Below are 19,711 nucleotides of genomic sequence, written 5' to 3'. Positions count from 1 at the left end.
TGTTTCATTCTCATCTCAGACAACCCACAGATCATCTCACAGAGGCTTTCCCTAGCAACTCTACTAAAGAGGTTCTCTCTATAATCTCTCTCACCTTTCCCATTTCCTTATTAGCAATGATCAGTCTAATTTCTTCTCTTTTTCTTTAGTTGTTTTTCCTTACCTCCCCAGTGACTTGCCTAACTTGCTCACTGGTATATGCTTGGCACTGAGTAAGAAGTCAAGAAACATTTGTTGCACTAATTAATTAATGCCTGCAGAGCTGAAGTTCTTTCATCACCCCCAGTATTAATGTTATGAATATCATCTCTCCCTTCTGAGTGACTGGGCATTCCGCTATAACATCACATCTATTCCCCCTCATCTTTAATTCATCCCCAAGTATTCTCCAGCTGACTTTACTCTTCTTAAAAAAAAAGAGAGAGAGAGAGACAGGGTCTCACTCTGTTGCCCAGGCTGGAGCACAATGGCATGATCATGACTTACCACAGCCTCCAACTCCAGGGCTCAAGTGATCCTCCTGCCTCAGCCTCCCCAGTAGCTAGGAATACAGGTGCACATCACCATGCCTGGCTGATTTTTATTTTGTACAGATGAAGGCTCACTATGTTGCCCAGGCTGGTCTTAAACTTTTGGCCTCAAGCAATGTCCCCACCTCAGCCTTCCAAAGTGCTGGGATTACAGGGGTGAGCCACCACACCCTGCCTGATTTCACTCTTAACAAATGCTTGTTTGTTAAGAAACTAACAACCAAACTAACAAACAAACAAATGTTTGTTTGTTTGTCCTAGAAACTAGTTCATCCTGTCCTCTATCTTCCTGGACTAGGATTTTTTTAGAGAGCCAATAACAACTTCACACCAATATTCTAATCTAAAAGGAACTCCGACATCATAACTAACGCAGCTCTGGGGGCTTAGCCTGAACTTCCTTTAGCCAAAGCATCTTTTGGGATCTGAAACAGCCAATTCTACCATCTTCATACCCATGTCACCTTGATCATCACCCTAAACTGGAGCCCCTTCCAGGCTTGTCTATCCCCTACTCTAATCTCTCCCAACATCTCCTATAACAACCTCTCAGTACTCCCCCCTATGAAGAGAGAAATGAAATACATTTTTTGATGTGAGAATTTTTTTTCAACTTCAAAACTACACATACATGATCATGTGTTACTGTTATTGTCGCTTCAAACACTGGAAACTCACATAGGAAAAAATACGAATGAAATATCAAAGTATTGGTTAAGGTATTGAAAACAAAATAAAAATACTCTACTCCTATTTTTTTTAAATCCCCCTACTATATCTCGATAAAAGTTTCTTCTCTGGATGGGGAGGGAAAAAAAGAGGTCAAAAGAGATGAATTTGAATACAAAAGTTAACAAAAGTTTCCAAGTATCTCTAATACACTTAATTTTTCTCCATCAGCATTAAAACATCCTTTCTTGTCTGGCCTTTTACCTTACCCAGCAAGGCCTGCACACATAAAGTTTATATCAAGCAGCAGATGGACTCTGTTTCTCTGCCTATGAAAATCTTATTTACAGTGTTGTATATTTCACACGGTGACCTCATATCTGGAACCCATTTCTTTCCCCATCTGCAAAGAACAACTGTTCTCATATGTGGGGGGGAGGTCCTGGCTGCAGAGTCCCATGATGTCACAGGCCAGAAGGAATCACTTACAAACTACTGGGAATTAGAGTTGTTATATTGATCAGATTTTTGTTTTGTTTTATTTGAGTATCAGCAACGAGTGGTTTCAAAAGTGAAAACTAAAAGGGAGCTGAAGCTAATACCATTGCAGAACGCTGTCTCTAGATAGGTATAAATCTATAGCCAAAATTCTAGGCGACTAGTTTTCTTTCAAGTTCTAATGACTGACGTTCCCCCGACTCTTCTTCAAAAGACAGTATCTGGATCCTTTATTCAGTCAATAAGTAAATATTTATTCAATATAAATGTATTAAGCATCAGTCAAATGTCAGGCACTGAGCTAACTTCTGGAATAAGACATGACCCTGCCATCAAGGACATGAACAGTCTATTTGGGGGAAACATAAAAGAAAAGAAATGGTGGTTAAGTTTAGAATAAAGGGAAAACAAAAAAGTCAACTACAGGAAAGCACTAACAGCCAACTCTACTTGGAGAATTAAAATGAGGCTTCTCAAAGTGGGTAACATTTAGGCAGGGACTTAAAAGCTAAGCACCATTACATCAAGACAGCGGGAGAAAGCATTCCGAGCACCAGGACCAGCACGCACAAAGTCACAGAGACATCAAGGAGCACAGTTTTTAGAGGAAAAGACTGGAAGCTCAGGGTGAATGGAGGACAGTGCTCCTGGAGGAGAGTGCAAGAGGATGAGAATGGAGAGGCACAATGGGTCCTCCTACATGAAACAGGAGGAGGGCCAAGAAGCTTACAGATAAAATGGTGTTCGGGCGGAGGGGGGGGTATGGGCTAAACAATGAAGAGCAAATGATGGATTAATGAATGGACTAACATCCAAATGCAGCTTCATCTCTCCTAAGAGAGGCCATGTCAAATAAATCCAGGGAAAGCTTTAAAAAAAAGAAACTCCAATAGGGCTGGGTGTGGTGGCTTATGACTGTAATCTCACCACTTTGGGAGGCTAAGGCAGGAGGATCACTTGAGGTCAGGTCAGCCTAGCCAACATGGTGAAACCCCATCTCTACTAAAAATACAAAAATTGGGGGACTACACCCCATCCCCCCCCGGTTGGGTCTTAGTCCTTTTAATTCTTGGAATCACTTTTGGGGCGCTAAAGACCCTAGAGCCACACAGCGGGGTCCTGGGGGAGCTATAGAGTGGGGTCCTCGGGGCACTTAATGGGATTTGGGGGGTTCCATTGAAATGTTGCTGAGAGCTCAACTGGAATCTAAAAGTCCTTTCAGAAGGTGAAGGCCAGGCCCTCCGAGGGGGACAAGCGAGCAGACATCCAGCTGAACAGCTTCAGTTTCTACACCAACGGCTCCCTGGTGGTGGAGTTGAGCCTCCTGCGGCTGGGCCTCCAGGAAGCAGAAGTCCTTGCTGGTGGGGTTCAGTCTCAGCCGGGTTCGATCTGGCAGAGTTCGCTCCTATTCAACCCGGGATTTCCAGGACTGCCCTCTCCAGAAAAACAGTAGCAGCTTCCTGGTCCTGTTCCTCATCAACACCAAGGATCTGAAGGTCCAGGTGCGAAGTACGGAGAGCAGAAGTTGTTTATCTTTCCCAGGCTCCTCCCCGAAGTGCCCTCCGAACCAGGGCTCCCAAAGCCACAGGCCACAGTCCCCTGCAAGGTGGATGGCGGAGGGACCTCTGCAGCCAGCAAGCCCAAGTCAACACCCGCAGTGTCTCAGGGTCCTAGCGGGAAGGACAAGGAGCTGGTGTCAGGCCTGAGCCACCTCAACAACTCCTACAACTTCAGTTTCCACGTGGTGATCGGCTCTCAGGCGGAAGAAGGCCAGTACAGCCTGAACTTCCACAACTGCAACAATTCAGTGCCAGGAAAGGAGCATCCATTTGACATCACGGTGATGATCCAGGAGAAGAACCCTGATGGCTTCCTGTCGGCGGCGGAGATGCCCCTTTTCAAGCTCTACATAGTCATGTCCGTCTGCTTCCTGGCCGCTGGCATCTTCTGGGTGTCCATCCTCTGCAGGAACATGTACAGCGTCTTCAAGATCCACTGGCTCATGGTGGCCTTGGCCTTCACCAAGAGCATCTCTCTCCTCTTCCATAGTATCAACTACTACCTCATCAACAGCCAGAGCCACCCCATCGAAGGCCTTGCCTTCACACACCTGCTGAAGGGTGCCCTTCTCTTCATCACCGTCGCTCTGATCGGCTCAGGTTGGGCCTTCATCAAGTATGTCCTGTCGGATAAGGAGAAGAAGGTCTTTAGGATCATGATCCCCATGCAGGTCCTGGCCAACGTGGCCTACATCGGCATCGAGTCCCGCGAGGAGGGCGCCAGTGACTATGTGCTGTGGAAGGAGATTTTGTTCCTGATGGATCTCATCTGCTGCAGCGCCATCCTGTTTCCCGTAGTCTGGTCCATCTGGCATCTCCAGGACACGTCTGGCACAGACGGGAAGGTGGCCGTGAACCTGGCCAAGCTGAAGCTGTTCCAGCATTACTATGTCACAGTCATCTGCTACATCTACTTCACCCGCATCATCGCCATCCTGTAGCAGGTGGCTGTCCCCTTTCAGTGGCAGTGGCTGTACCAGCTCTTGGTGGAGGGCTCCACCCTGGCCTTCTTCATGCTCACGGGCTACAAGTTCCAGCCCACAGGGACAACCCATCCCTGCAGCTGCCCCAGGAGGACGAGGAGGATGTTCAGATGGAACAAGTAATGACCGACTCTGGGTTCGGGGAAGGCCTCTCCAAAGTCAACAAAACAGCCAGCGGGCGGGAACTATTATGATCACCTCCACATCTCAAACCAAAGGATCCTTCTCCCCCAGCATTTCTCACTCCTGCCCTTCTTCCAAAGTGTATGTGGGGAGGTGGAGGGGGTCCATGTGGACCAGGCGCCCAGCTCCCCGGGAACCCGGTTCCCGGACAAGCCCATTTGGAAGAAGAGTCCCTTCCTCCCCCCAAATATTGGGCAGCCCTGTCCTCACTCCAGGACCACCCCTCCCTTCCAGCTATATGTACAATAATGACCAATCTGTTTGGCTAAAAATATATATATATATATACACACACACACACACAAATTAGCCAGGCATGATGGCATGACTAATTTTTTACCTTCTGTAATCCTAGCTACTTGGGAGGCTGAGGTACAAGAATCACTTGAACCCAGGAGGCAGAGGCTGCAGTGAGCCAAGACTGCACCACTGCACTCCAGCCTGGGCAACAGAGTGAGACCTTCTAAATAAATAAATAAATAAATAACCACCAAGAGTACTCCAAGAATCAGATAAACCAACTCATTTGTTAAAAGACAATTTTTTTTCTTTTTTCCATCGATCATGTGTGCACTTGACCACAGATAAATAGAGAAAGGTAAAGGAAAGAAGGAAGGAAGGAAGGAAGGAAGGGAGGGAGGGAGGGAGGGGAGAAAGAAAGAGAGAAAAGAGAAAGAAAGAGAGAAAGAGAGAGAGAGAGAGAGAGAAAATGAATGACAAAAAGGAAGAGAAGATGATAGCATCCGTAAATTGGTTAGATCTTCAGCCAAAAACACAAATGCAGAAGCTGTGCTCTCAGAATAAGAGAAAGTGGAACACAGCATTTTCAAGTGAGCCAGGTAGCACATGGCAATATTTCTATACTAATGAAAGTATTATGAAATAGACTTAATTCACAGAATATGTGGCCCTGCCTCCCTCCCCAGCCTACTAACTACCTGACGGATTATGCCCAAGGAGGCCTAAGCTGCCATACTCCATGTTGTTTCACAAGTTAACGTTTTTGTTAGCGCCACTGCCTCTCCATACCTCCCACACACATATCACTCACCTGATAGGCCCAAACTAGTCATCCCTCAATACCTACCACAAGGGTCACCAACTACAGGAAGCCTCTCCAGAACCTCAGCCTACACAGTTTCCTGCTTTCCCCCCAATATTTTGCCATATACCCTGGTCACCCTTTTATCTGAGCACTTGCCACTTTATCCCCAAATCATCTGTTCACATGACTGCCTCCCACCACTGAGCTGCAAGCTGAAGTACAGCAAGGCAATCTTGTCTACCTCCATCTCAAAGGCACCCATGCTGCACACTCCTAACCGTAACTGTTCCTGGCTCACAATGGATGCTCAATAAACATTTGTTCAGCCAAACCACTGAACTAGCTTGTAAACACAGTTTGTAAACTATAAAGCACTCAACAAATACTGTCTATTGTTGTTTACTGCTTCCTTTCCAACCTCATCCATTTTTCTCCATCATTCAACATCCACATGCTCCAGAAAAACTGATATTCAATGTTTCGTATATCCAAACCCAATTTCTCACTTCTATTGTAGTAGGTCACACTGGTCCCTCCATTTGTAAAGCTCTCTTTTATCTTCACTTATTCAAATTGCACCAATCCATGGCCTGGCTCAAATATGTCACTTCCAATAAAGCATCTCTAGGCAAGCCTAATGGGAAATAGCAGCTCCCTCCTCTCAAATCTCAGAGCACTTTGCCTGTTCCTGTCTTATGGTGCTTATTACCTCTAAATGTACTTGAGTTCTAAGAAGAACCTGTTACTTCATCATCTCTGTTATGCCATCATAACAGCCCTGCACCTGTTACATCATCACCTCTCTGAAAGCACATAGCACAGAACAGGAAATAGTTTAATAGATTGTTTTGGATTCCACATATTCAGGCAATAGCCTTCCAGTAGATTTTAAGCACCTGGATGAGTGTTCCTCTCTTCAAGCCTTCCGAAACATCCTCCTTGAACATGTAAGTTTCAAATATGCTCTTTTTCTTCCCTCGTGTGGACTTGTTCTTTGACTTTTTGTCACCTGGCGAAGCACCAATGTCATGTGGGCCAGCCACAGTGGACACACCTAGAAACATGAGGCAGCAATCAACTCTTTCCTCAAACATCTGTGTATTTTTAAAACTGGAGATATCATACCTTTTTACAATTATTATTTAAAGAGACCAACAAGAGACTGGAACTCCCTGATGGTGATTTTGAACAATAACAAAAAGGAAAGAGTGGCTAAGAAAACATGAATAAAATATACACAGATGAGACTTGAGTTTTAAATCAGCACAACAACATGGATGGAACATAATGTGAATAATGAGTCCAGTGTTCTTTGCTATTTATATACACAAACTTTTTGAAAATAGAAATTACTAAAAGATTGCCACTTTACTAGAGGAAATTAAACAGCTGTACTTAATACAACGATAAATTAAGATAGCAAGAAACCACATCTAATTCTAGAAAAAATCACACAGGAGAATATTTAACAGGTCACTAAAAGAATTATAGTAGCCCTTAGTCCTAAAAGACACCCTCCACTTCACACCCATTTCACTTTTATTTCAGTTCTCCAATTATTTAGACAGACTCCATTTTCCTTTTACTACCTCTGGGGGTCCCCAGGGGCCGGAGGTTCATTCTGTAGTCAGGATGGCTCATTATTGGCTCCAAGGTCACTCTTCTCTCCAGATCCAAAGAAACCTCCACTGCTCAGCTCAGAGTTCCCGCCTTGAGCAGCTCTGTTGTCATTCACTGAAACCAAGAAGAGATTGGTAATTGGAGAGCGATTAAGTTGTAGGCTCCTCTGTCCTCTCAGAAATTTAGTATTTCAATGGCAAAGGCAACGTGGTGCCCCTCCTGGGTTCTGGCATAACATTCTCCAGGGCAGTTAGTCAAACACACCATCTGTCTCAAGTTTCTTTTCAAGGCCTTCACCCTCACAAGTACCACTAGACTGCTTCTTTGGGCCACTTCAACTAAACATCTCCACAAATGGGGCAATGATGTGAAAAATAAGGAATCCTGCAGTTCTATTCAGCTTGCGAAATGAACAAAAATATAAAGAAATATAGTTTTGAAAAGTGATATAAAGATCTAGAATCTAAAAGTTGGAATGGTATTAAACTGGGGTTCAATATGTGGCATTTACTAAGTGCAACTCTGGACAAATGATATACCTCTATGAAACCAAGTTAATTTCTTAGAATCCACCAGCAAAACCTAATTCATTATCACAACTTGATGTCCAAAACTATGCAGGGAACCCCAGATGATCCACACACTTTCAAAACATGGCAATACTGTAATTAGACGTCTCTTCCCCTACTCTTACCTGCCATCACCTCAAACCAGTTGTCTGATGAGAAGCTCAAACAGCTGTGTCTAAGGAATATAAGAGCAGCTGCCAGGATCAGCAGGCTGGAATGTGGGTCCCCGCAGCTGGCCCCTAGCCTTCCACCTGGATGCTGAACATGTCATCACAACTTCTACTTTCTAGTCTCTGATGGCCACCAGCCCAGGAGTCAAGTCTATATTTGAAATTTTTGTGGGCAGCCTGAGTTCCCACAAAACGAATCAAGATGTCATTCTGAACACTAGCTTCTATTTCCTCTATATTTCCCACACACATCCTTCACCAAAATGATGTAATTTCTCTTTAAATTGAAATTAATACTAACTCAGCAGCAGAAAAGCAATGGAGACAAAGGATAACAGGCCACTTAGGGCAAGATAAAGAGATTCACAGATAAAGCCAATCCTGTTGCAAGAAGGGAGAGAAAGAGATGGCCTTATATAAACAGCAAGGGAATGGGAAAGGCAGATGGAGGAGTCAAGACTGTCTGAGGGTTTAATACAGAAATGCATTTATGCACTCAGTAATTTCACACGTATTTCTTCAAGGCACTACACTAGACAGAATGAAGGATAAGGGGTAAGCACTGTGTTTTTTAAAGTGTGGATAAATGTACAGATGATAGGAAAGAAAGAGTGTCTCCAAGTCAGGAAACCTGAGAGTACTTTAGGAAAGATTCTGAAGAACTAAGAGTGTGAGGAAAGCATACTGTTGGCAAAAGGAAATAAAAATAGAGGCGCAAACAGAAAATACAGGCAAGTTCTCACAAAATTAATTCCATTTGGATAGAGTCCAGCCTATATGAAGGGAGGCAGTGGCAAGGAAATTAAAACAAGTCGGAAGGCCTAAAAAACTAGGCCAGTTTTTCAAAAGCACTAGGGAGTTTTCAAAGCATGAATGAGCAGAAGAGAAAAACAACATATTAGAATTGTTTCAGGAAACCTGGTACAGGACTCAAAGTCATCTGGAGTTGACAGATACTAGTAGCAGATGTATCTTAGGAGAAAATCAGAACAGACAGGTGAAAGGAAAGGAAGACCCAAACTTGAGTTCAGGACACTGAAAAGAAGAGGCCCTTACCATGGTATTACACAGGACAAAGCAGCACCACCTAGCAACCAGGCAGGTCTGGAAGTCAGCAAGGTGGGAGTGGCTGTGTGAGATTTCTAGGTAGGAGACTGGGAGTTGGTAAAGTTAGAGAAGATGATGAATTCTACTTGGAGTATTATATACCTCCACATGGAGCGATCCACCAAATACTTGAAAACAGGAGCAAAAGAGAGAAATCGGCCAGTCATTTGCATAAAGATGGTAACACAGAGAGTTCAAGAATAGATGAGATTGCCAAGAAAGGGTACGCAGATACAGAGGAGGGCACAGGATAAGGAATGAACAAGCAACATTCCCTTCCCTGTGACATCATTTTGAAGGCCTATTAACCCTATAGAAGTTCTGGGCACTCTTACCCTGACAAAATCTGGGTTAGGGCAACTTTTAGGAAATGTAAAGAAGTAGAAAATATAACCAAGAAGCTAACGAAGATGTAGGAAAAGAACCAACAGAGGCAGGCGTTAAGAAAACAAAGAGAAAAGAGCTCCCAAATGAGGACAGATCCATGATCAGGGTATGCTCCCACTAGTGACTAAGAATACAAACGATGGCAGCCTTGGTTGGGGCAAGGCGTCGGGAGCAAACTGCCAACAACCCAAAAACAACAGCCGGAATTGAGAATGGGGCACTACATGTCAATCCTGATTCAGGCAAAAGTTCAAAATGAAGGGGAGCTACTGCTAGGTAAGTGAGATGAGGTGACAGATTTCAATTCCAGTGTTCCTAGGTCAGCTGCATCTGTGTCTTTCCTTCACAGCAGTTATCCCAGTTTGTGTGATTAATACCTAACTCGTCTCTCTAGCTTAGGGAGACAAGGAATGTTTGGTTGGGTTTGTCATTGTAACTCTGGTGGCTCCCACAGCACCTAGGATAGAATAGGTGCTCAAAAGCCACTCCATAAATGAATGGATGAGTTTGTTTTCATGAACAAGCAGTGAGAACACCAAACAGAGTAGGGTCATACCGGGAAAGTACATTAAAAACAAGTCAGCAAAGAATGGGGGAAGAACGCAGGACTCAGAAAACAAAATTGGCAAGACTAAGCCAGACAGCTAGGCAGGCAGTCAAAGCCCACATTTGGGTACCAAAGCACTAGCAGCAGATGGAAAGATTCTGAGTATATAAAATGCCAAGTAGAAAATGAACAAACAATGGCTGGGTGCGGTGGCTGATGCCTGTAGTCCTAACACTTTGGGAGGCCAAGGCGGGCAGATTGTCTGAGCTCAGCAGTTGAAGACCAGCGTGGGCAACATGGCGAAACCCCGTGTCTACTAAAAATACAAAAAATTAGTTGGGCAAGGTGGCATGCCCCTGTAATCCCAGCTACTCGAGGCTGAGGCACAAGAATTGCTTGAACCCAGGAGGCAGAGATTGCAGTGAGCCGAGAGTGTGCACTTCAGCCTGGGCGACAGAGTGAGACTCTGTCTCAAAAAAGAAAAATGAACAAACAGGCCAGGAGCAGTGGCTCACGCCTGTAATCCTAGCACTTTGGGAGGCCACGGAGGGGAGATCACCTAAAGTAGGGAGTTTGAGACCAACCTGACCAACATGGAGAAAACCTCTCTCTACTAAAAAAAAAATACAAAATTAGCGTGCGTGGTGGCGCACGTCTGTAATCCTAGCTACTCAGGAGGCTAAGGCAGGAGAATTGCTTGAACTTGGGAGGCAGAGGTTGCAGTGAGCCAAGATCACGCCATTGCACTCCAGCCTGGGCAACAAGAACAAAACTTCTTCTCAAAAAAAAAAAAAGAAAGAAAGAAAGAAAAGAAAGAAATAAAAGAAAATGAACAAACAAGCAATCTTCTATTCCCTGTGACATAGTTATAAAGGCCCATTAAGCCTGAAGAAGTCCCTGGGCACTCCTACCCTGACACATTGAAAGCACAGGCCAGTTTCCAACCCTTACTAACTTCCAGAATGAGGGCCACTGATACACTGCCCAACTGCCCACTGGACCCTAGAAAAGGTGTCCTACCATGGAAATAGCCATACATTCTTAAGAGCTGGGCTGGCATTAGCATGAACAGGCAATAGTGGTCAATAATGTCACATAGTAAAAGAAGGTAGGAAGGATGAGGAATGGAGAAAAGGTACTAGACCTCATAAGGGCAAATCTGAAGAAAGCTTCTGGGTGAAATAAATGGTGTCTTGAGATCCTTTGTATTCCCCAAAACCTAGCACAATGCACAGTACATAGCAAAAGCACAACAATTTGAATAAATGAAGCCTATTTGGGACAGAAATCAGGTTACAACAAATATATACTAGTGAGAAGTATGAGTAGCAGAGCCAGGACTACAACGGGGCAAGCCAGGCACTTAGGGTGCAAAATTTGAAAATGCAAAGTTCTATGAGTACCAGTCCCACACTTGCAGGACCCAGAAGTGAGAGCTTCCTAGAACTTTTGTGCCTTATGCATCTCACTTGTCTTAGCCTAGCCTTAGTACTTACGAGTATCAGAGCAAATGGAATGTATGAAGCCGAGTAGCAAAGGAAACTCAAAGATATAAAGTCCAAAGACAGGTTTAAAGGCAGAAAAAAATGAGCCAATGGAAAGCAAAAGATGGGAAAAACAAGCAAAAGATGACTATTGATTAAGAAAAAAAAAGGACAAAATTAAATCTCAATGAGATTAGAAAAATAAACCATTTACATTACAAATCAATAAGAAGTACATGGATTAATCAACAAGTAGTATTAAGACACTACTTAACACCATTTTAAAAAAATAACCAACAAATCCCTACTTCATAAAATATTCCAAAATAAATTTCAGTTTGAATGAAATTTAAATGTTCAAAAATGAGAGACAGAGACAGGGAGACACACCCAGAGAGGAAAGACAGAGAGAAAGGGAGGGGGCAGGGGAAAGGACATCCAGAACTACTGAATGAGGAGTTTGACAAATATTAACCTCCTAAAGCAACAATAAAACAACATTGTTAAAACTATTTAAAGTCTTGATATTGATCAAAAACATTACAACAAATTTGAGAAGTGCTGGTCCAAGAAAATCTACTGAATCTTGGTAAGAACAGTGAAGAGTGTGGTGTTTTAGCCTGGGGCTCCTATTATCCCACACTCGCTCCCAATTGCTTGGTACAGAAGCTACCAGGGTAGGACAAGCTGTGATGACAGGAGGCTCCACTGCCAGAAGGAGCTAAATTAATTTGGAGAAGAATTCCATGCCCATAGGTATTCTCAAAAAGTGATTTCAACAGCAAAAAAGGAGGGAAAGCCAATATTACAGCTAATTTGAGTTTGCAATACCAGTTAGCGCAAGCAACAGATCAGCAGACCAACCAGAAATTTAACATGGAGAACTAAGGAATGAGACAGCCAAACTGGGCCTTGATAAAAATCTTTTTTCCTGCTGGTCTGGAAGACTGTGCACATGCACAAGACTGCAAACATGAAGAAAGAAATGACAGGGCCACAGCAAGCTGCTCATTCCTAGAAAAAGATGAGGCCTTGCAAATGGAGAAAGTAAAACCCAGGCGGACTTTCTGAACTTTGAACGCATCCCCCAAGCCTCATAAAAACCAATGACAAAGGGAAGCTCATTGTTTCAAGGAATTTAAACACGACCTCTGACCAATCATAGGTTGGCCACTAAGATACGCTGACCCAGGGGGCCAATACTTGACAGCCATACTGAAAAATAAAAACAAGAAAGGATGAGCTAAGCAGAGACATCAGCAGTCACACACGCATTCCAAGGAGAAACAGACTCCATGGAATTAATTAGTTCAGCCAAGTCACTAAATAAACAAAAAGAGCAACCACCTCTAACTCTGGGGAGAAGGGAATCAAAATACAGAATATATTATCAAAAATACCCAGTTTTCATAAGATATGCAAAGAAACAGAAAAGCGTGACCTATACATGGAAGGGGGACAGTTTCAACAAAAACTCTCTCTAGGGGAGCCTAGATTTTGAAGTCAGCCAATAAAGACTTCAAAGCAGCTATTATAAATATGTTCAAAGAACTAAAAGAAAATACTTTTAAAATAAAGGAAACTATGTTGACAATGACTCAGCAAACAGAGAATATTAACTAAGAAATTATAAAAAAGAGCCAAATGGAAATTTCAAGTGGAAAGACAACAACTGAAATGAAAAATTCACTAGAGAAGCTCAAGAGGAGAATTAAGCTGGCAGAAGAAATAAGCAATAAATTTGAAGGTAGATCAATTAAGGTTATACAATCTGAAGAAAAGAAAGAACAAGGAAATTTTCTTTTACTTCCAAAGTCAAGAACTGTAATAAGGAGTCTCACTCCACTTTTTAAATTTTTGATGTCTGACCACTGACTTATGTTAGGCCTCACCTCACTTTTCCCCTTTTGAACCCACAACTGAGCAGGCTAATAAGAAAGTCCACATGTGCCTTGCCTTTGGCCCCCATGGAAAATTCAAGTTTTGCTGATCCTCAGCCTGCACATGGGATCTCCCCAACACCGTAGGCATTATAAAGGCATAACCCACTCCCTCTGTCTAACCCAAGGCAGGCCAGACCCACTTGTACTAACTCTACCATCCCCAGAAGTCTCTTGGGTGAATAATAAAATTTCTCTCAAATTTTGTTGGCTTGTGAAGTGCTTCCAGCATAGACATCCTACCTGTTAATTGGGAGGGTTACCTTCTACCTCCACAGGGTGACCACAGAATAGGAATGAAAGAGAGGACATCTCTATAAACCTTACAGAAATTAAAAGAATTATAAAGGAATACAATAAACTTAGAAAAAATGGACAAATTCCCAGAAACAAAAATTACTAAAACTTAGTCAAAAAGAAATGGAAAATCTGGCCAGGTGCAGTGGCTCACACCTGTAATCCCAGCACTTTCAGAGGCCAAGACAGGCAGATTGCTTGAACCCAGGAGTTTGAGAACAGCCGCAGCAATATGGCAAAACTCCAACCCTATTAAAAAAAAAAAAGTACAAAAAATTAGATGGGTATGGTGGTATGCACCTGCAGTCCCAGCTACTCTGGTGGCTGAGGTGGGAGGATGACCTAAGTCTGGGAGATCAAAGCTGTGGTGAGCTGTGATTACACCACTGAACTCCAGCCCAAGTGACAGAGTGAGACCCTGTCTCCAAAAAAAAAAAAAAAGTAGAAAATCTGAATAGACATATAACAAGTAAATAAATTGAATTATTACATTAAAATCTTCCAATAAAGAAAACTTCAGGCTCAAATATCTTCACTGGTGTATTCTACCAAACATCGAAAGAAAAAAATATTATCAAATCCTTTACAATTCTTCCAGAAAACAGAGAACTCATTCTGTTATGACAGTATTCCCTTGATACCATAGCCAAAGAAAGGCATCAGAAGAAAAAAACTAAAACTTGTAAACAGATAAGATAATTCATATCTTAAAAATTTCTTCTTGAATCAACTTTATTAATTTGTATTTCTATAGGAATTTATCAATTTCATCTAACATTTCATGGTGGGAGTAGAATGTTGTTCCAAATATCCTCTTGTATTTTCTTAATACCTGTCCTTTCTAATATGGTGAAAGTGTTCTTTATCTGTGTTGGCCAACATGGTAGTCACTAGCTATGTCTTTGGAGCAATTTTAGAGTGACTAGCACAACTGAAAAACTGTCAAGTTTGAAACATTTGTATTTCCTCTTTATTCATAATGGATATTCTCTCAGGTTTGTTGGGGAAGAGGTTGGGTTTCCTTTTGTAGAGAGCTCCGTTACCCAGACCGAACTGCAGTGGCATGATCACAGCGCTGTAACCTCAAACTCCTAGGTTCAAGCAATCCTCCTGCCTTAGCCTCCTGAGTAGCTAGGATTACAGGCATATGTCACCACATCCAACTAATTTTTTATTTTTTTATTTTTTGAAGAGATGTTGTCTCACTATGTTGCCCAGGCTGATCTTGAACTCCTAGGCTCAAGCAATCCTTCCACCTCAGCCTTCTAAAGTGCTGGGATACATGTGAGACACCACACCCAGCCTTTTTCAGGTTGTAAAATTCTAGACTGTTATTTACTCTCATACTCTGAAGGTATCATTCCATTGTCTTACAGCCTCCATTGTTTCATTGAGAAGTCAGCCATTAATCTAATTTTCAATTCTTTGAAAGAATAACATTTCTTCTCGCCAACCTGGCAGATTTTGAAATTTTCCTCTTTAGCTTTGGCTTTCTACAGATTTACTACCCTAGACCAAGGTACGGATTTCTTTTTTATCCTGCTTAGTGTTAGTAAGGTTTCTTGAATCTGTTGCTTAATAACTTTAATAAGTTTTAGAAAGTTTTTCATGAAGGTTTTCAGCCATTCTCTATTCAAATATTGTTTCTGCCCATTCTCTCTCAACTCTTTGCCAGGATTCCAATTACACACTTTTGATCTCCTCAATGTCTCTATGTCTCCCTCAATGTCTTCAGTAGTTTCCATCCTTTTTTCTCTGAATTTTTCCACTTCACTAATTCTCCCTTCAGCTCTGTCAAATTCTCTTAAGCCCATCAAGTTCCCAATTTCAGTTAGTTTTCAAGTCTAAAATTTTCATCTTTTCAAGTTTCTAGTTCTCTGCTAAGAACGCTGAATCTTGTCTTTTATATTTGAACAAGGTAAGCATGGTATATTTAAATCTGCTCCTAAAAATTCCAATATGAGAAGCCCCTATCGATCAATATTATCTTCTATTCCTTGTACTTAATTTTGTTCATGTTATTCGATCATGCCATGCTTGATTTTTTAAAATTATGAGCTGGACATTATATTTACAGAATGTTTATAGTAACATTCACAAGTAATATTACCTTCCAAACAGAATTTACAACATTTGCTTCTGCCAAGCACCTGAGACAATAAATTACCTCAATCTATTTTCAGGGTTTAAAGGTATTCAAAGTGGAGCAACAGTCCCTGTGAGGGCCTATCTACATCCAATTCACCCCTACTTCTAGGCTGTGGCCCTTCAGGGTACCAACACCAAATAAGAGTGATTCACCAAGATCACTCACAACTCACATTAGCAGGGCCTAAATTCCAATTCCTATCCCTCTAACCTTAAAAGGCTATCAAATTTACTACTCAGGCTGGGCACAGTGGCTCACACCTGTAATCCCAGCACTTTGGGAGGCCAAGGTGGGTGGATCACTTGAAGCCAGGAGTTTGAGACCAGCCTGGGCAATGTAGCGAGATCCTGTCTCCACAAAAAATACAAAAATTAGCCAGACACGGTGGTGCACACCTGTAGTCCTAGCTACTCAGGAGGCTGAGACAGGACAATCACTTGAGCCTGAGAGGTGAAGGTTGCAGTGAGCCAAGATTGGGTCACTGTGCTCCAGTCAGGGTGGCAGAAATGAAACCCTATCTCAAAAAAAAAAAAAAAAAAAAAAAAAAAGTACTGCTCAGTTTTTCAGCTGATCCCTCAAAAAAACTCAGCAAATATTCACTGGAGAAAAACAGTCCCAAATACTAACCTTATATCTCTAAGCCTTTATTCTCTCCTAGACATACTCTTATTACCTCTCAAATACTTTCAAAGTATTTCTCAATACTTTGAGGGGAAGGGCTGTATTTGGTTGGTGTTTCTAGTTGTTGTCTCATGGAAGATTGGCTTCCAATTATTTTCTTTTTTTGTTTGTTTGAAATGGAGTCTTGCTCTGTCTCCCAGGTTGGAGTGCAATGGCGTAATCTTGGCTCACTGCAACCTCCGCTTTCTGGGTTCAAGTGATTCTCCTACCTCAGCCTCCCAAGTAGCTGGGATTATGTGTGCCTGCCACTTCGCTTGGCTAATCTTTGTATTTTTAGTAGAGACAGGGTTTTACCACGGTAACTAGGCTGGTCTTTAACTCCTGGCCTCAAGTGATCCACCCACCTCGGCCTCCCAAAGTGCTAGGATTACAGGTGTGAATCACTGTGCCCAGTCAGGTTTCCAATCATTTTCTATGCCATAACTGAGAGTCGAAGTATCAACCTCACTCTTAACTCTCTCATTCCCAACTCTCTCCTATATGGACTCACTCTTCTCCCAGACAAAACTTCTCCATACCTACACCTATCCTCGCTTTCTATTTTAGAGGGGAAAATGTCCCTACATATTATAACCTAACCCTCTTAATGTGTGTTCTTCATCCTATTTTAATCTACTCTAGAACTTTTAACACACCCATTGTTCTCGCCACTGGGGTATTCCCAATAGCACACAACCAATGTAAGAACCTGGCCCTGCTCCCCTTCTGCCCACCTCAAGCTACCAGCTATCATTCCATTTCTCTCATTCCCATCCCTACCAAAGTTTAAAAATGTGGTCTAGACTCACAACCTCTATTTCCCCCATTACATACTCTTTAATCTCTTTTGCAATATGACTTCTATCCTCTTCTCTATAATGAAGTAAAGCTTTCTGTATTCCTAGGAAGAAAAATCCTCACTACTTAAATAATGGCATTCTCTCAGTTTGCTTGTTTTTTGTGCAGGATGCCACTGACCAGCTATATCTTTGTAATACAAATTATTCACCTTTGGCCTTCAGAACACAACAGTCTCGTGGTTCTTCTCCTTCTCTCTCTACAATTCACAGATTTCCTTACAGACTCCTCTTTTATTCACTAACCTCTTCAGTTTCTACCATTTATAAGATTCTACTCTTATACCCCATCTCACTTCTCTTTTAAAGAGTTTTAAATTTTCATCTCCAGCTCTGCTCTTCAAAGCTCTTCTTTAACTTTCCCACATCCTGCTGAATAATACTGGCAAGCACTTTGAATGCCACATGTTTCTAATTCAATTTATTATTCTCCTCAAACTAAATTTTCCACCTGCATACTACATCCAGATTAATGACATCATTATCATCCCTGGGCAGCAACAGTAGACATCTAATCTCTTTTTCTCCATCAGTATTCTATTACCAAATTCTGTCTATTCTACCTTCAAAATGAGTCATAAGTAGATTCCTTCCTTTCCAACTTAATTAGCACTGTCTGAATTCAGGTTGTTACAACTGTATATGTACCATAAAGATGGCAATAGTTTCTTAGCAGGTCTCTCACCTACAAATCTCTTTTCTTCACTCCATGTTTCACCTACAACATAGAAGATATTTTATAAAATGCCTTTTCTTTTTTCTTTTTTTTTTTTCCTCAAGGCAGAGTCTCGCTCTGTCGCCCAAGCTGGAGTGTAGTGGCATGATCTTGGCTCACTGCAACCTCTGCCTCCCAGGTTCAAGCGATTCTTCCATCTCAGCCTCCAAGTAGCTGGAACTAAAGGTGTGTGCCACCAAGCCTGGCTAATTTTTGTATTTTTAGTAGAGACAGGGTTTTGCCATGTTGGCCAGGCTGGTCTCGAACTCCTGACCTCAGGTGAGCCACCGCCTTGGCCCCCCAAAGTGCTGGGATTACAGGCGTGAGCCAGTGCACCCAGCCATAAAGTGCCTTTTCAAAACCCTTCAGGGTTGCTCACTGCAACTCTATAATCTTACCCACCCATCCAGCCACATCTCTTACTAGAAGTTTTACAATATCACACCAGGTGAATCCCTGATGAAAACAGTAAGTTGGGAAAGACTATGATTGCCATCAAAGCCAGAAAAATGACTTAAAAACAAACATGTTAACAATTACAAACTCTGGAAAAAAATCAGAAACAACTACCTATAGATTCTGAAGTGTAAACAAATGGAGGCAGGCTGTTGGAAGGAGTAGGAATCTGGACAAGTAACTGATAGTAGGGGGAATTTCATGTGTTTTTATAAAATTTGTGGGGAGGGAAACAGAAGTTTTGGCCCAAGGGCAGGCCACCATCACAGGGGTGGTGCAATGCAGGCAGCTAAATCTTCAACAGAAATTCCACAGGCTGTGCCTGGCTAGAAGACAGGACCACAGGTGGAGGGTGACCACAGGTGGAGGTTAGTAGCAATCTAAAAGAGGAGCGAGCTGAAGAAGGGAATCCCCTAATTCTTATGACTCTTCAAGTCTAAGGCTGACCCCTTAGCCGTGTAGACGTGCAGGACAGACTCAATGCAACATCATAAAGGCCTAAAAATTTCAAATGAGATTTAAGCCAACTCCTACAGAAGACAAGACACAATCTGAGCCTAACAGGGTCTGAAGCTAAGTGCTAGTGAAATAAAAATAAAAATAAAAAATCAAGATTCTTCAAAGGAATTTAACAGAATTCAGAGTCTACACAAAATAGTACTCAAGAAACAATCCAAAAGTATTTGACTAAGAACCCAGAAAACATAGTCCATTCTAAAGGGAAAACTACAAATCTCAACCTCAAAATGACTCAGATGTTAGAATCATCAGACAAGAACTTTACATCAGCTCTGATAACTATGCTCATTGAGGTAAAGACACTTGAAATGACTGAAGAGATTGAAACTCTCAACAGAGAAATAAAAACGTACTTAAAAATGAGAATTTTAGACCAGGTGCAGTGGCTCATGCCTGTAATCCTCCCACTTTGGGAGACTAAGGCAGATCACTTGAGCCCAGGAATTCAAGAGCAGCCTGGCCAACATGGTGAAACCCCGTCTCTACTAAAAACACAAAAATTAGCCGGGTGTGGAAGGACATGCCAGCTACCCGGGAGGCTGAGGTGGACAGATCACTACAGCCCAGGAGGTGGAGGTTGCACTGAGCCAAGATCATACCACTGTACTCCTGCAAAGGCAACAGAGTGACAACCAGTCTCAAAAAGAAAAAAAAAAAAAAAAAAAATTTTAAACTACTAAATACAATATCTGAAATAAAAAATTCAGTGGATAACCTCAATAGCAAAATAGAGGTAAAAGAATAAACACTCAAGGAGCTTAAACTTT

General features: G+C 42.2%; 1 protein-coding gene and 1 pseudogene across 2 annotated transcripts in view; one reads left to right on the top strand and one right to left on the bottom strand.

Moving 5' to 3' along the window:
- DIS3L2 (DIS3 like 3'-5' exoribonuclease 2) overlaps nucleotides 1–19,711 on the bottom strand; it is a 389,257-nt gene that overhangs the window by 318,999 nt on the left and 50,547 nt on the right. The window contains exons 2-3 of the mRNA XM_011980219.1: nucleotides 7,057–7,201; nucleotides 6,364–6,521 (exon numbers count right to left, since the gene is read on the bottom strand). Of these exons, the coding sequence (XP_011835609.1) occupies nucleotides 6,364–6,521; nucleotides 7,057–7,108 (210 nt within the window). The 5' untranslated portion in view covers nucleotides 7,109–7,201. The remainder of the gene's footprint in view (nucleotides 1–6,363; nucleotides 6,522–7,056; nucleotides 7,202–19,711) is intronic.
- LOC105539791 lies at nucleotides 2,874–4,694 on the top strand (annotated as a pseudogene). The gene is made up of 2 exons (XR_001006105.1): nucleotides 2,874–2,912; nucleotides 3,714–4,694. The product of XR_001006105.1 is annotated as a protein GPR108 pseudogene (transcript).

Source organism: Mandrillus leucophaeus, unplaced genomic scaffold (assembly GCF_000951045.1).
Source record: "Mandrillus leucophaeus isolate KB7577 unplaced genomic scaffold, Mleu.le_1.0 Scaffold21, whole genome shotgun sequence".
NCBI classification, from domain to species: domain Eukaryota; kingdom Metazoa; phylum Chordata; class Mammalia; order Primates; family Cercopithecidae; genus Mandrillus; species Mandrillus leucophaeus.
This window is presented reverse-complemented; position numbering and strand designations above follow the sequence as displayed.